This window comes from Aythya ferina (assembly GCF_964211825.1).
Source record: "Aythya ferina genome assembly, chromosome: 2".
NCBI lineage: Eukaryota > Metazoa > Chordata > Aves > Anseriformes > Anatidae > Aythya > Aythya ferina.
Window position 1 is genome coordinate 1,169,503 of NC_140297.1, and position 17,363 is coordinate 1,186,865.

General features: G+C 49.4%; 1 protein-coding gene across 7 annotated transcripts in view; it reads right to left on the bottom strand.

Annotated features, from left to right (window-relative positions):
- DHX30 (DExH-box helicase 30) overlaps positions 1-12,612 on the bottom strand; it is a 34,434-nt gene extending 21,822 nt beyond the window's left edge. The window contains exons 1-2 of one of the 7 annotated variants that reach the window (XM_084508413.1): positions 12,473-12,612; positions 7,114-7,165 (exon numbers count right to left, since the gene is read on the bottom strand). In XM_084508413.1, the coding sequence (XP_084364539.1) occupies positions 7,114-7,165; positions 12,473-12,559 (139 nt within the window). In that variant the 5' untranslated portion in view covers positions 12,560-12,612. Of the gene's footprint in view, positions 1-3,415; positions 3,474-3,741; positions 3,971-7,113; positions 7,166-8,117; positions 8,238-10,016; positions 10,208-10,764; positions 10,855-12,472 lie in introns of those variants that run through there. The other 6 variants (XM_084508415.1, XM_084508416.1, XM_084508412.1 and 3 more) reach the window with 6 other exon arrangements.
- Between the last annotated feature and the right edge of the window lie 4,751 nt (positions 12,613-17,363).

Genomic DNA, 17,363 nt, shown 5'->3' on the forward strand with positions numbered 1-17,363 from the left:
CAGGTTGCTCTATAATCCTACAGCTGTCTGACTGGCAACTGGCTCCGTTCGGGGTTAGTTTTCTACCTGTGGGCAGCAGCAAAACAAAACTGGAACCTGTGCCATCTCCTTGACCACACCAACGAGGAAAAGAGCCTGCAACAGCTTCCCACCACTCCCAGCAGCACCGTTAAAAGGATAACAGGGGAGCCCTCGGGCTGCTGTTCCTCACAAATCCTTGAGCAAACCCCTCGGACACCTCAGAGGGATACAGAGGAGGAAGAACCCTGTGTTAGGATCTCCTCTTGTCCACCAGCTGGCCAGGGCAGCATGGAAACAGTCTCAGTCTCAGCAAAACACAAGCCAATTTTCTGCAATTGCACAGCAAACACGAGGCACCCACCTGGCCGCACAGCAAGCACCACCACATTCAGACTTGTACCTGTTCAGGAAAACTGGAAAAAGTGCCTCAAATTTTAGCCCTCCACACGTCTATTCCAACCCACGGTGCTGGGACGCTCGGAGGGAGGCATAGTAGCCCAATTCCCAACTGTCCTATTAAATTCATTTAATAAAGGAGACATAAATAAAACCCTCCAGCAGCAGCCTGTATTATTTGGCCTCTGGTTGCTTCTCCTTTCAAAAGCAATACCCCGAGGAATTCTGTGATAGGGAACAGATGGAGGCAAGAAGTGCATTCTTTCTAAATGCCCAGGAAAAAAAAAAAAAAGGCATTTACCTAAGGAGAGCCAATTCCTCAGATTCTGAGGTGGCTCCTCAGACAGGACTAAATATTTAATCCATCCTCAAGCAAAGAAAAGGGGCTCTAAGTAACAAAGCCGAGATCTGGCTTGCAGTTGAGGCTCTGAACTCCCAGCTGAGACACAATGTCTTCTTCACAGCTGACAATGCCATATTCAGCAGTGCCATCTGACGTATCTCCAGCGACTCCGAGGCTTGATGGATCACCCTCAGTCCATTCTTACCCCGAAATGAAGAGCTGAAAGGCTCTTATTTTGCACAGAGCCGTGCCTCGCTCCTAGTTTTTAAAGAAACAACCCCAAACCGCAGCCCTGGATTTGCAGAACGTTTCCTCCCCGACAGATTGGATTTCTTGGCACCCTCACCCGGAGAGTGCCTGAGCTCTCTGACTGCTGAGAACGGATATTTGGGTAGGAACGATGCTAATGGAAGGCACAGCCCTGCAGAGGCAAGGAATACAGACTCATACTCCCCAAAAAACAACACAAAAAAGCTGATTTTCACACCCAGTTCCAGTCGAGCCAGAACCACACGTGGTGTCCACACCTCAGCTCCGAGACCACGAAGGAATATTAAAACCCTGTCTCAGATAACAGGCAGCTCAGGGTGGGTTTGCCAAATGAAGCCAGTTAACTAATTCCTGTTCCTTCAGCTTAACTTGATTGTGGAAGCCAACGATAATTCCAAGCAACTCTGAAAGAGAAAAAAAAAAAACTCTTCTTTGTAGTGGCTAAGCCTTCTATTAACCTCAACAAATATGAGAAGTGAAGACACCATCAGGTAGAGCAAGAGCACAAATAAATGGCCCATGGTCTCGTTCAAGGCAGCCAGAGGAGCGCTGCATCGATTTGAACAGTTCCTGTCTTCCCTGGAGAAGCAACAAACGAGCAGCAAGGACAAACTATGAAACGCGGCGCTCACCAAGATGCGAGCTCCTGCTTACATATTCATCTCAGTGAGGGATGCTCCTAACAGATCAAAAATTCACAGGGAAGAAAGCCTTGGGGTTCCAAAAGAGCCACTTTGTAAGGAATTAGCCCAGGCTCATTTTACTAGGGAGAAATGGCAAGAGAAAAAAGGTTCCACCAGCTGAGAACACACCAAAACAATGTCACCTTTTTCTTTTTTTAAATCATCATCTAGAGACCCTGACCAAGGTTCCCTTCGAGTACACATAGAAATAAAAACCCATGCGTGGTTCTTGCCTAAAGAAGGACAAATTTAACACTGGTCACCATGCCAGGGGCCAGCCCTGGCCGAGCTCCATGCAGGGGATCGGGCCACACAGCACCCAGAGGGTCTCCAACCTGGGTCCTTCTGTGACACGAGGAGATGGCAAATTAAGTTAGCTGCAGAGAAAGGTTCCTCCTTAGAGCAGAAAGAGTGGTCAAGATCACGTAAGTCTTAATAAAGAAGGAGAAGTGCCCCAGACCTGACCGAGCAGGCAGAGGGGTGATCTTTGCCACAGATCCCACTCCAAAACCCCACATCTGGGCCAGAGAAGGGAACCCTGATGTGAGCAGCGATGTAACACTGCAGCTCTCAGAGCTGGCCTCAGATCCCAGGTTCTTTTTCCACGTGGGATACTCGTACCAAGGCTAGCAACAAAAGCAGTCAACTACAGATAGCTCACAAGACTTCAACTTGAAGGCACAGCACTCACTCTTACTTTTAACAGCTTTTAAAAGAACTTTTATGATCTCTGCACGTTCAAGGTGCAGCCCCGCGGGCAGGGCAGGCTTGCAGCGGGACCCTGGGGGCATTTTATTTGCTTATCTGGAGCACAGCGCCTGCCACCAGCAAGCTCCCCACACACAGAGCAGCAGGACGAGGCCAGTCCCGACAGATCCACCCTTGGTGCTGCCTCTGGGCTCCGGGGGACCTCACAGGAGGGAGGTGAAACCCCAGGGTGAAGCCCTCAGGCACCCTCTGACAACAGATGGCAGCAAGAGTGCTGAGGGTTGTAGCAAAAAAAGGGGGAAAAATGTGGTTCTCTGCTCTTCTCACGCAACACCTGAATGAGGCCATTCAACAACTCAGGGCATTTCGGCATTTACTTCAGAAATAAGTTTGTTTGCTTCATCAAACAGCTTGAGCGCACCACCTGAAGGGTGGCTCTGAAACACGGGGTAAAGCCCGGCAAAGCTTCCGAAAGGAAAAGGGAACTAAGAGCTCCAAGAGCTTAGAGACCAGAGAGACAATCACAAATAAATAATTAGCAAGTGCTGGGGGCGGGAGGGAAGCGCAGAACACGGGGAGAGGGAAGGAAACAAAAAAAAAGCAGCACCTTTAAAGCACGATAAAGGGATTTCCAGGGGGAAGATGAGAGGCTGGGAGGCGGCAGCGGGGGCAGAGCCGTGACGAACACGGGTGGCACCCCCCAGCACAAAGCCGCTCGCAGCCCCCACACCGGCAGCGTTTCACTCTCGGTAACCTCAGGGGCGTGTGGTAAAAGCTAAAAGCAACGAGCGGGCTCCCTCGGGGGCCCTTGGGACGCGGCTCGCGGCCCTCTCGAGCCCCGGGGGCGCTCCGGGAGCCCCCCAGAGCCGGGCCCGGCTTCGGAGCCGCGACCTTGAGAGGCCCCCGGGCAGCCCCGGCCCTGCCCGGCCGCCAACAAAGGGCGCGGCCGCCACAAAGGGCCCGGCCCCGGTTCCCCCCCCTCAGGCCCCGCTACCTGCGGCGGCGCAGCCCCCCGCTTCCTCTCCCTTGCCTCGCATCCTTGGGACCCCCCCAAGGCCTCGGAGCCCCTCGGAGCCCCCCCCACACCCCGGTGCTCGCCGTGAGGGCCCGGCCCGGCTGCAGGAGGGGGGCGGGAGGGCCGTGGGCGCGCACACGCCGCCTCCTCCTCCTCCTCCTCCTCGCACCGGGGCTCGCTCCTCCCTTCCGCTACGTTTAGCTCAGCCCGTTTCGGCTGGGTTTAGCCCGTTTCGGCTCGGTTTAACCCGGTTGGGTTTATCCCGGTTGGGTTTAACCCATCCCGCTTCTTCCCCGCCGCCTCACCCATCCCCATGGCGGCGCCGCCGTCCTGCCCCTCACCGCCCGCCGCTGCTGCTGCTGCTGGCTGCGGCTCCTCCTCCTCCTCCTGCCGGGCTTCCTCGGTGCTCTCGGGCGCCGGCAGGCGGCTGCAGAGCCCCCGAGCCCCCCGGTAACGGCGGCAGAGGCGGAGCGGCCCCGCCGAGCCGCAGCCCGCCGCCGCCTGCAGCAGCAGCCCCAGCGCCGCCATCTTGAGGCCGCGCGCGCCCGGTGCCGGCCTCAGGGCAGCGGCTGGGCCGGGCCGGGCCGAGCCCGGGTCCCGCTTCCCCGTCACAGCGCCCCCACGAAGTACCTCAGGCGGGGAGGACCAGGCGCTGAGGGAGGGAAAAAAAAATTAAAATCTGAGGGAAAAGTGAGGGAAAAAAGGACAAAAAGTAAAACAAAACAAGAGGATCTACTCGCGGGGAGCGTGTGGCGGCTCCTGCCGAGCGCGAAGGCGGTTGCTTCATGGATAGTTGGTGCCACACGCATGCAGGTCGCCTCAAAGGGGCTTGGAAATGTGTGGGAGATATCCCCCAAAAATAAAAATAAATGAAAAAGGATGTCTTCACACACACAGCCTGAGAAACTTGCCCCCAGAGGGATGAGGCAGTGGTTCCGAGCGCCTGGTGAGGGCCCTGCAGCCACCCACCCCTCCTCACAAAGCGCTCCCGGGCTGCTCCACACAACGCCCAGCAGCTCCAGCTGCGATGCTGGCTACCCTCGGTTTCCCTCCTGCACACACTTCTTTCCCATTTCCTTCATAAAACCAGAACAACTGAGAAGGGGAAACTCGGAAACTGCCCCGGAGCCTGAAAGTCGCAGGGGTTCCTCACTTGTTCTCACCCACACATGCACCCCACCTGCACCCTCACTCACTTGCAGCTTGTGCAATTCACATCCAGGTGTGTTTGTTACTAAAAATGAAGCCTGCTTGCAGCATATCATTTTCTAACATCGGAGATAAACACCAAAACGTTTCAGTCAGTTACATGGCAAGACCGCAGTGCCTTTCCCTTCTCACACGCTTGCCCCTCCTGGAAGCAGACCCTGCTGTTCGGGTCTGTACGAGTGACTTAGGGCACTTTATGCCTTTTGATATTTGACAAAAGTCCAAATTATTTATATATATAAAGTTTGTATATACATGTTAACATCCCCAGCTGCAACATGCAGCTGCACACCATTAGGTTGTGGGCTTCTTTACAGCAGGACATCCTTTCTATGTTAAATACCTTATTACTTGGTGAATATTTTCTGTGTAAGCCAAAAATTTCTCATGAATAGTTGTTTGAATATCATGATGAAGAAAGATTTTTTTTTTTCAAGCAGAAAAACAAATCCCCAGTAAACCACAAAAGGACTAACATAACTTGACACAAGCACTACAAAGCTTGTACTCCTCAAGAAGAGGTTCAAGAAGTGGAAAGTTATCACAAAAACCCTGTATAAAGAAGTAAATCTTTGGAAGAGCATACATATGTGAACATTTGAAGAAAATCTTACTATACAAATTTGCCTTTTCCAATCTACATCTCAGAACCTCTGTGAGTTTGCTAGTGATTTGTCTGTGTACAGTTTGTAAAAACAAACACAAAGCTTTATCTTGAAGAGGCACACAAAAATAAAAAGAACAAGAGCCCTATAGAGATAAACCATGGCTGGAGAACACAATGATTAAAATCAAAACAAGCAAAAGAAAACATAAATAAAGCACAAGTCTGGGAAAATACTGGAAACACACAGTCAGTGGGAAGGAGTAGCCTGGGAGATGCTGAATGACAGTGTGGTGGTACACGGAAAGTTTGACACGAGCAGGGCTAGTGGTTTGTCAGCGTGAGTGATACAAAAATTATCTTGTGAGCACAGAAAAAATAACTAAGACTCAATTTATTAAAAAATTCCAGAAGTCACAGATTGCGTAAATTCAATCCAAGTACCTTTATTTTGCAGAGATGAGAGTTAAACAGCATATAAGTCATCACTTAAAGCCATCCTCCCAGGCTTTGCCAGTTCAGGCTCACTTCAATGAGCTGTGGTTAATTCATCTTCTCTAGCCAAGCCTTTGCAAAGGCTGCAGCACCGTGCAGGAGCGCATTAACCAACCACGTTACTTTAAAGGTTTCATTTTCCCCTACAGCAGAAGCGTTACAGCATCCAGAGTCCCAAACCCAGCCTGGCCACGACAAACCACTAGCCCTCTCAGGAAAGTTCCTCCTCTCTCAGGCTCCAACCCAGGTCACGCTTTATTTGACAGGTCAGAGGCTTTTTAATTCCAGCTAAAATTCCTTCATGCCTAATTAACGCCCTGGATATATCAAGCACTATGGGAATTTTTGTTTTAAATATGGAACCCACAAACTGGTGACTCACTTGATTAGCATGGCAGCGTTACAAGAACGGCTGGTACACTCTTGTGTTCCCCAGGAGCTAAAGCAGAAGCATTACTTCCCCAAGACAGGAGGCAGCGATCCGTCACCAGATCGGCCACGTCTGGGGTATTTTATTCCATGCTATGCTCCTTATTTTAAGACCAAGTAGCAGAATTCAGAAAAGAACAACAAAAGAAAAAAACAAACAAAAACAACCAGTGAATGAAGGGATTTCTTTTTAAAAAAAAAAAAAAAAAAAGAAATGAAGAGGTTGGCAAAGCAATGACAGGAAAATAAGGACGTGATAACAGTTGACAAATATTTGAAGTATGCAAACACTAGGGAGAAATCACTCACTGAATTGGTACAAAAGGATGCAGCTATGAGTAGGAGGATAAAATTAAGGCGGCAAAAAAAGCCCTTACTGAGAGCTAAATAGTTCCCTATTGAGCTTTCTTCCCCCAGGTCTACGTTGTTGTTTACTGGGTGGCACAACAGGTCCTTCCCCTTGCCAGAATCTGTCCCCTGCCTGAAATTCTCCAACACTTGGTTGGCCTGCCCCAAGCTGAGGGCAACACTTACTCACGCGCTACACTAACCAAGGCAGAATTCAGTTAGCTTGGCCACAACAACTACTGGTGGTGTTACAACTGTTACGAGCTTCACACCCAGCAAGCTGAAAGTTGTGCAAGCTGGGCTCTCCTCTGAGAAAAAGCCTGTTACAATCAAAATTGGGCATGGTGTGTTAAACACCTCTCGTTAGCCCAGGTAAATTCACATCTCCTTCCTTTCCTGTCCCTACAGCGTTGAGAAGGAAGCCTGACAAAGACACACGGAGGATAAACCTCTCGTTTATCCAGCAGAGAGAAGGGCAGCACTGTTTCTTTAGAAAGTAATTTTCTTGAGGAGTCTGCCATAGTGTTAAATCTCTAAGCAAAGGAAAAAAAAAAAAAAAAAGTTCAACTGTAAGATTGTTGGAGGTGCTTACCTTTAAGGGAATTCAATGAGAACATCTCCATCCCGGCAGAAAGCGGTGATCCCTAGGAAAGCAAGAGCAGCAAAAAGGAGCAGGAAGTTAGAATTAATCTTGCCTTTGAGATGTTTAAAGCGCTTCGAAGGTGTGCAAGTAGCTGTCCTGGGCAGAAAACAAAGCCACTAGCCCCCAGCAAATTTCACCTCGGTGTTTCTGTCCTGTCTGTCTCATTTGAATCACGCACTCTTTGCTATCCTGCTGTAACCGGCTGCTCTACACCCATAGGGCAGGTTGTAGGTTTTGGAAGTGCTTTGTCTGCTCGATGATACTGACTTAGGCAACACTTTCTTAAACCTTTTTAAGTCTGAACACCACCGAGAGGGAGACCACGGCCATCATTTCTCCTTTCCTCACGCAAAATAAGCAAAGAAAGAGACGCGGACTTTTGGTAATCTTCACTAGTGAAATTATATTAAATTTTCTATTTTGTTTTCTTATTAAAAAAACTTTTACTTAAATAAAAGAAAAATGAAAACAACCACCTTGGTTTGGGGTTTTTGCATCTGGCGTGCCCAATATCGAATACATTTTAGGCCTTCTCATTAACAGAGAATGTTAATGAGAATTACCAAGGGTTTTTTAACCAACAGGTCGGATGGGTGAGGGTCCTCACTTACACAGAGCTAACATTAACTACCCATCCCAACGGCTACTCCTGTGTGCACAACTTGTTTCCTACAAGTATTTTGCTTTCACGTGATCTGCTTTTGCCTTCAGTGAAACTAACGACAAAATTAGTGTTTCCTTCAGCGACAGCAAACGAGGCCTAAAACAGCAGGGCTTTCAGAACACCGCTCCACAGACAGGACACCTCCTCCAGCAAGCCAGCTCCCTACAGGCACACGAAACCAAACCTGCCTTTACTGACACGTCCACGCTTTGTCTTTTCCAACGGCTGACTCAAAAACAGTTATTTGGTTTGCTTAAAAATTAAAAATCAGACGTGCTGCACTAATTACCAAGGTGGCTGAAGAAAATAGCGCCAATAGCTCGCTGCACTGCTCGGTTAGGAAGCCCTGCTGTGGCAGTCGAGCAAGATTCCCAAGGCTGAAGCATCCAACCATCAGTGGTACAGGAGGAACACCAAGTGTGAAGAGCAGCCACACACCAGCCTGGCGTCCCCTTCACGCAGGGACCGTCTCAGACTGGGTACAAACCGTCTTAAAGCCAACATTATTCCTGATAAATCGAGTCCAACATTGTTCCAACACGGATGAGTAAGTCTTTGAACACTCTGAAGTCGGAGAAAGACAAGCAGAAGTATGATGAACACCACAGTATGTTCCTGGAGCTCAGTCATGGAGGTAAAGGCAACATCTTCCTCCCAAATTTCCAAGCATGACAAAACTGGGGAAGCCATTTGCCTGCAAGTGGGCTAAGCCCATTCCAAAAAACACGAGGAAACTGGTCTACAAGAGCGTTCTGGGGCATGTACAATTCAGAGGAAGAACAAGGCTCGTCTATGGAGCACAAATCAGTGAAAAAGAGAATGAAGAACGTCTCACCTACATCAGGGAGGGCAGAGTGGCACTTCCAAAAATAAAAACAAGATAGAAGTTGGAGAAACAGGTCTTTTCTCTTCAAGACTGAGGAAAAAAAATAACAAAACCCTACACAGGTGAGCTTACGAGACTAACAACTGAGAGCCCCGCTGACGAGCAGCAGATCTCCAGTTGAGATGGGGACAGTTAGTGGGCAACCAGAAACAGCCTCAAGAATCAAAGAGCTGGAGCCAGCCCGGATGGGAGTGGGGACAAGATGTGGGGGAGAACAAAGGCACAGAGAGATAAATCAATCCAGGTGAGGTGCAGGAACAGAACCCTGCTGATGACACGTTTTAAATTACATGGAGAAGTTCAAGTACCTAAAGCTTGCACATCTTGAAGGAACATGGTCAAAGCAGAGAGAGGAGCTTGGACAGATAAGTCCAGATTTATTGGTTATGAAGAGACCACAGCATCACCTCTACGCTACTCAGGACCAGATCTGGTGGATCCGAACACGGGGGATCTCACAGGAGGAACCATCAGTTTTAGCAGCGGCAGCAGCCAGGTGGAAATCCCGGCTTTTTGGTGCTGCCGAAGACCCTGACACCAAGAAGAGGTGTCCAACTACAGCAGCTGCTTCGCCACGCACTGACGTGAAGGGGACGCATGAGCATCATTGGAAGAGGGAGACTTGGAAAGGCTCGAAATACATTTTGTTAGGCCCCAGGACAGGTGGGAGATGCGGGCGTCAAAGGACACCGGATTTATGAAGGAGAATAGGATGAGACAGGACTCTTATGGACGAGGTAATGGCACATTTGGGATGAGAATTACACAGAATTACACAGAATTTCTAGGTTGGAAGAGACCTCAAGATCATCGAGTCCAACCTCTGACCTAACGCTAGCAGTCCCCACTAAACCATATCCCTAAGCTTTACATCTAAACGTCTTTTGAAGACTTCCAGGGATGGTGTCAAGCGAGCGATGACACTATCAGAAGGAAGAGTGCCTCTGTGCCTCACGCTTGGCAAAGTACTGGCAACCCAGGGGCATAAGAGACACTAAAAGCTTGTTAGGGACAGACTTAATGCCCCTACTGCAAAGGCAGGGCACGAACCCAGTGAATCTGGCACTGGAAACTTTGATAAAATCTCAAAGGCCCGGGAATTGGGTCTTTGCTGGGTTTCTTTGATCCACTTGAGAACTGCTACACGCAGGTATGAGGAGAAACCAGGTCCCCCACACAGCGGGCATCACAGAACTTCTGGTTATCACCTCCTGGCGTTCCAGCGGCACGCACAGAGGTATAGCCCCAAGTGCTTTGTCACGAGAACAAAGGAGAAATTACATTGCCTTACGTATCACTCACTTTCAAGGGTCACCTACACGGGGATCCACACAAAGCGGGGCACTTTGCCTTTCTGCTACTTGGGCCAAAGGCGCACAAGAAACCTCTCTCTACCACTCCTATCCTGCAGGCTTCCTGCTGCTGGAAAGGGGACCAAGAAAGCGTTAGCAGCCGGGATTCCCTCACAACTCCCCTCCTGGGCTACTCAGGCAGCCCCAGGAGGGCCGTGGGGACGCAGAGCCCCACGCGTGGCACCGCCACGACCCGGGGGACACGAGGGGCTCCCCCAGCAGCCCCACACCGGGACTGGAAGCATCCAGACCCCCCGGGGGGGTTGGGGGGGCACACAAAAGCAGCCGGGCTTCCATGGACCCCCCCCCAGGGCACCTCCAGGGCCCGGCCCGGTTCCCCCCAAGGCCGGGGCCGCCCCCTCAGGGCCCCCCCCAGGCCGGTTCCCCCCTCACCCCCCGGCCCGGCCCCGCCGCCCCCTCCTCAAGCCGGGTCCCCCGAGGCCGAGGTTCCCCCCCCGGGGGGCTCCGCGCCCCCCTGGGCCCCCTCAGGTCCCCCCTCAGGCCCCGCCGCCCCCCGCCGGGCCCCGCCTGGCAGCCATCCCCCCGCTCCTTCCCCGCTGCAGGCCGCGGGCCCGGCCCCCTCCCTCTCCTCCCTTCTCCGGGCCTCAGATCCCGGTCCCCTCGGCCTCTCCCCCAGCCCCGCCGGGTCCCGGTGCCGCCCGGTGGGAGCGGCGCAGGCCCCGCTCCCCGCCACCGACCTCCTCCTCCTCCTCCTCGCCGCCAACTCTCTGGCGCCGGTCCGCCGCCGCTCCAGGACTACAACTCCCAGCAGCCCCCGCGAGACGCTTCCGGGGCGCCGCCCCGCCGGGCGAGCCGGCGCTTCCGCCGCCGCGCCAAGGGTGGGGAGCGCGAAGCCGCGGGGGGCGGGGCTTGTTGCCATGGCAACGGCGGGAGCCTGCGGCCCTCAGGCGCTGCTGAGGCGGGAGGGAGGGGAGGAAAGGGGGGGGGGTCCTGCGCTGTGGGGCCCGGTGCTGGGTTTCACCTCAGGGATCTCTCCTCAGGGATCTCACCTCAGGGATCTCACCTCAGGGATCTCAGTGAGAGCCTCACAGAGCAGTGTCTGTCCCCTCTTCTGGCTTGTTGTGAGCAGCCACCTCGTGAAACTGTCACAAAGTCACAGAATCACCAAGGTTCTATCCCCCAGTCCAACCTCTGAGCTAACACTAACCAGTCCTCCACTAAACCATATCACCAAGTTCTACATCTAAATGTCTTTTCAAAACCTTCAGGGATGGTTTTGAAAACTAGGGACTCCACCACTTCCCTGGGCAGCCCATCCCAATGCCTCACAACCCTCTCAGTAAAGTTCTTCCTAATAGCCAACCTAAACCGGATCCAACCTAAAATATCCAATATCCTAATATCCAGCCTAAACCTGGCTCAACTTTAGTCCGTTCCCCCTCATCCTGTCACCAGGCACGTGGGAGAACAGACCAACCCCCACCTCGCTACAGCCTTTTTTAATGTACTTATAAAGAGCGATAAGGTCGCCCCTGAGCCTCCTCTTCTCCAGGCTGAACACCCCCAGCTCCCTCAGCCACTCCTCGTAGGACTTGTTCTCCAGACCCCTCACCATCTTCATTGCCCTCCTCTGGACTCTTTAGAGCACCTCGATGTCCTTCTTGTAGTGAGGGGCCCAAAATTGAGCACAGTACTCCCAGTGCCTCCCAGTGTAGAGCTCTGACAGTGGTTCACCGCTGCAGTGGTAACACACCAGGGTTTGTCACACTCAGGTTCCCCCTGAGCCAAAATGTGTCACTGCTTCCTACAACACACCAAAATCGTGTGGGTGCCGTGGAGAGCTTCGATAGTGGTAGCAGGAATGTGCAACGAGGGTAGCTGAATTTGTGAGGGAAAGCCTGATTTGTGAGGGAACTGGGCTGTTGATAAATAGAGCTGTGCGCTGGGCATGTCGGTTTGCTATCATTACTGATTCTCTAGCAAGGTAAACATGGAAAAACTAGGCTTAAAATTATGGAAAGTGGTCATGTTTTAAGTTCTGTCTGGTAATTTAACCCTAAATTCAACACGGTGTTGATACAGGTTTTAGCACTTATTACAGAACAGCTTTTGTATGCAGAGTTCTTTGTTTTTCTGGCTGTTTTTATTCACTGTAATTCTTCGTATCATCCATGTATTTGTAAAATAAACTTTTCAGATTACCAGTCCCAAGAAAAGCTTTGTATCATGAGATGGAAACTACAGCTGAAAACATGCTAGCTACTCAAAACTTTCCTTGAATGAAGTGTTGAGATGCCTGCAGTGATTAAAGCTTACCGAAATTCTCGTTTCCTTGCTGTGGTCTGCAGGCCACGGCTGTCTTCACGCTAGTGAAGAGGCAAAACGTGATGGAAAGGAAGTCGTCTAAAGGTAAGAGCATGAAAGTGGAATTTCCCCAGAATTTACCTGCCTGCTCGCAGAACCATAAAACAAGGTAACGCCGACCGGAGAACACGTGGGAGGGGAGGAAGCGGCAGTGCAGAGAATTTTCATCTCCTGCAGATGCTTGGGGATCTCTGCATAACGCACCCTTCCTCAGGAGGTGAGCACGGAGCCCTGCACATCTGCAGAGTGTGAAGGCAGAAAGGTTAATGGCTTCTCCTCATCCCTCTCTAGTGTTTACAGATAAGAACACGGACAGTAAAAGAAAGTGCTGAGATAAGTGGAGTAACTTGTGCCATTACTGCGGGCTTAACCTAAAAACCCTGCATAATCAGTCAGAAGTCATTTGTTAAGTTACCTTAAGTAAAGCAATTGGTTTCAGGGGGCTTAGAATGGAAAATCACTCTAATACAATGACTTTGTAGAGAATATGTCATGCCATCTAAAGCATGATCATTTAATTATAATCCTCTACTCTCTTCCTACTGATTATACCATTTTTACTGGTGTTACTTTGTAGTCTTTCTTCCAAGTAACCTAAGAGATGCTGCAAAAACTGATTTTAATCAAGTTTTAAATGCAATACTAAATACAGTTTGTCACTCCTTGCAACTGTAAAGTGAAGATAAAACCACAGATGATACTTTTTCTTTCTTTTTATTTATTTATTTTTTTTCGTTGTCAGGCTTGGTTTATCTAATCATCTGTTTTTGTTCTGAAAAAAAAAATATTAAAACTACCATGCCCAGCATAACTCACCGAAAAGTCTCCTGCCTATTGCCCCCCCGTTAAGCACATTGCAGTTCAAGCATTACAGCTCCTCTCTGCATCCCTGCCCCATCTGCCGCCCAGCATATCTTGTCACTTCACCAAACAGCTTGTGGTCCTTCCCTCTGAAATCTTTAGATCTTCATTTTGACACCTAAACATTCCTATATATTCTGCAACCACATCCTCTGAACTTCCTCTATCAACCCCTCCTCTGTCCATGTCCTTTGCCACCAGCTGCACAAGTGAAAGCAATTAGTGTGAAAGCCGCAGCAATTAGTGTGAAAGCCATCAAAATCACTGTGAGCGTTGCATCCAGACTGCCTGCGTGTACAGCACTGCACGTGGAAAGGAGGCTGATCTTCTCTTCTCCATGCAAGAAGTTGGTATCTCTGCATTTTTATGTCCCCGTTGACTTTATTTGAAACTAGTTAGTGGGTTTAGAAGTTAGCAGAGGAGGTTCCAGGTGGTCAGCACCACCAGAGGGACGCCCCCCCCATTGCTCACCCTTAACTGAGAACAGTCAGGATACGTCTGTCCCACAAATGAAGTTCCTAATAATGAAGATGCTGAATTAAAACAAACAAACAAACGTAAGGTTCTGCTTTCTGTAGATGGGAAACTGTATTATTTATTTATAATGCGTGCAAGCAATTAAGCCTTGCTGTAATTCCGGTAAAACACGTTTTTAATTTGTTCTCCTGTATGGTCTTCTCTTCCTACCCAGACACTGCAGCTCTCATTGGGTGAATCAAATGAGTAATTGGTATTGTTTTTTTTGGATCTTCTAAGATCTGAGGCCTTTACAGTCCAGTTACGTTAAGACTTCCTTACAGGCTTGCTTATACCATCCTGCGTGTGGTTTATACGTGGCCTGTTGTAGTCCTAAAGACAAAGGATGTAATGCTATGTCGGTGTAATTTCACAGAAGCTAATTGTCAGAAGAGCTAAGACCGACTGCTGCTGGGGGATGTTGAAAAATAGGGCAGCGCAGATGAGAGTATTTAGATTTTGATTCAAGCTTTCGTGGCTTTTTCTACACTATGAGGCTAATACAATTTATGGAAAAGGCTTGGTTTGTGGAAAAGCTGTGAGGATTAATTTGGAAAGTTGCTGTGAGTATTTGCTTGGAAGGTCGTTGCCATAAATGCAATTTTTGAGCTCATCATTTTTACTAGAAATCTGTGATTTTTTTTTTTTTTCATTTTTTTCCTGTGGGATGTTACCAGCAGCTGCTGCAGTGATGTGGAATCTTAATCTTGACTTTAGCTCAGGGATGACTTACATGAACCATAGTGTGAGAAAGTCGGCGTAACTAGCCAAAGATGAGGCAGAGAAGCAAGTAAACCAGCCTAGCTAAATAGCACGCTGTAAGGACTGAATTATTTCATAACTGGAGAGGCTAGATTCGACGGAAGCTATGGAACCTAAGCTAACGAGCAATGGATAAGGGAAGAGCAACTTCTGAGATGGAGTTTGAAGAACAAATCACTAAAGCTTTAAAAGCAAACAAAAAGCAGTTTTAAAATGCTGGAAGCAGAAAGTTGTTTTTTAAAAAAAATCCCCAGACCAAAGACCCCCCATAAAGGAAAATCTGCCATATCTCGCGCATGAGTTGTCACCGATGGAACAAATAAGACAGATCATTTCCTGATCCCCTCTGTTGTGAAGGAGAAGCCTACAATTCCCTGCTGTACCTTTTAAAACTTCCGATGATCTGGATGATGTATTAAACGTCAGAAAAGGGGATACTGGATCAAGCTGATAAATTGCTTTTTAAATCAAGTCCGAGAATTGTGAAAGAAAATTGTGCAGTCAAGCTGCTAAAAAAAAAAATATAAAAGGTGTCTCTAATGGAAATTGTTAGACTGGACTGTCAGTGGATAATACATCATGTCTCCATTTTTTATATGAAACTGCATGCTTTCATTTCTAATATCGCTTAATGGCTCTCGTGAGGAGGCATGACAGGATCCGTGTAATTGGGGGGCAGTAAAAAAGTTACATGGGCTGAGTTCAGTGCTGGTCAAGAAAAAAATGCATGCATTTCCCCCAGGCCCTCAATATGACATAGTTATAAAACATCCAGTTTTATCTCACTGTATGAAGGAACTTTATAATCCATTCCCAATAAAGTAGTAGTATCAGAAATGGAAAATTGCAACACCTTGGAATTATACTGGCCCATTAAGGATCTTGGGAAAACAAAACAAAACATCACGTTTTGTTCCTCTTTACCTTCTTAATTTTTTCTTTTCCTCTTATTTTTTTCCATTTTTGCCTTGTCTCCAGCACCTTTTTGTGGTCTAATATTTGTTAAAAAGGATGCATTTTTCTTCTGAACTCCATTGGGCTGGAAGTCCAACCAGCAATGACAACATTTCTTCAGCTGCAGCTGTGCCGTAAAATAAACCTTTGGGGAAAGATATTGCATGGCCAAATGAGACGATTGTGAATTCTTAAATGTTGTTTTTGGCTCAATACCTTAGAAAAAAATATTTAATCAAATATTAAATAACGTTTTTGGAAACTGTGTTCTCAGTCTATTACATCAGTAACAAACCCCTAATAAAGCACTATACAGAGCATAATGGCTAATCTGTGACCCTTTTTTGTAAATCTTTAAATGAAAATATTACTGTCCCTTCTGAATTAACTCAAGACATCCCAGGGCCTGACGAGCACATACAGAAACACTGCGTCTTCACCCAGCGTTTCTTTGGGTGGTTTGAGTGCTTTGGCCGTGCATGGCCAGTTCGTTTTTTTGGTTCTTATTATCTATAGAGTAGATTACTCCCAGGACAGTCACGGCAGCTCTGTTTAACAGTAATTCTGCCTCAGTGTGTCACACGAAAGTAGGGAAGGACAATTCAGGAAGGCGTTGGCAAGGACAGCCAATGGTCACCGCTGGACCTTCCCAGGCAACCTCAGCAAAGGCTTCACACATTGCACTTTTCTTGTGTGAGATCTATTGATATGCAGGATTATAGTTTTAGGGTTTTTTGTTTGGTTTTTGCCTAAAGCACATGCACTGGGTATCCTTGCTGCGCCCACTGCTCCCAAGTCACCCGCACCAAGCGCCGTGCTCCCAACGGAGCCCCGTTGCTTGGTACGAATTAATCACAGGCTGAGCCGTTTCTGTAATTGGATTAGGAGCTGAAATGGGTTGAGGAGGGAGGAAGGGCTGCGCGGTGGGAACAGGCTTTTATGGGCTGCGGAGGGCTGCAGCGACACAGCGCCGCCACGGGACAAGATGGCTGCCAGCGCCAAGACGAGCCTCGCCTCCTTGCCCCGTCTTATATAGCCTCGGGGGGCGGGCTGACAGCTGTGATTGGCTCTCCAGCCTGCCCCTCTCCTCCCTCCTCCCCCCCCCAGCACGTGCAGGCACTATTTACCCGCTCCGATTGGTTCCGCAGCCGGCGCCGGGCCCAGCAGCCAATCGGCAGCGGGCACGGGGGCGGGGCGAGTGCTCCCCTCAGGTTCCCGCTCAGGGCCGCCAGATCGCGCTGTGGAGACGGGGGCGCCTGTTGGGGCCCCAGCCCCAGCGTCTGAGGGAATTGTCCAAATATTTCTTAAATTCCTTCAAGTTCAGGGCTGTGCCCACGTCCCTGGGCAGCCTGTCCCAGTGCCCGACCACCTCTGGATGCAGACCCTTTCCCTAACACCAGCCTGACTCTCCCCTGTCCCAGGTCTATGCCATTCCCTCAGGTCCTGGCGCTGTCCCCACAGAGCAGAGGGCAGAGGAGCTGCACTTTTTGCAAACAACCTGTCATGTTCTGACAAATGCTGTACCCTAGTGTACTTTTGCTCATTATAATAACATTAGAATGCCAAAACACACCTCCATCCCAAAAGCTACCCGCCCCCAAGGTGCGACCACCCCTCACTGAGCTCTGAATTTCTCAGAGCCTATTTAAACGGAGACGGGAGAACATTTCCCCAATCACAACTGGGATATGCTTGACTAGAGCCACTCAAGCTCCACCTAAAAGATAGAAAATAATATAAATTGGCCCAAGAGAGAGGGGATGTTAGGGAAGATACCACCATCAGGGGAGATACCATCCTGAGGGAATACAACATCCTTAGGACCTTCTGGGACCAGTCAATGGGCTGAGCCCCTCTTCCCCCCCCAACAATTGGGATG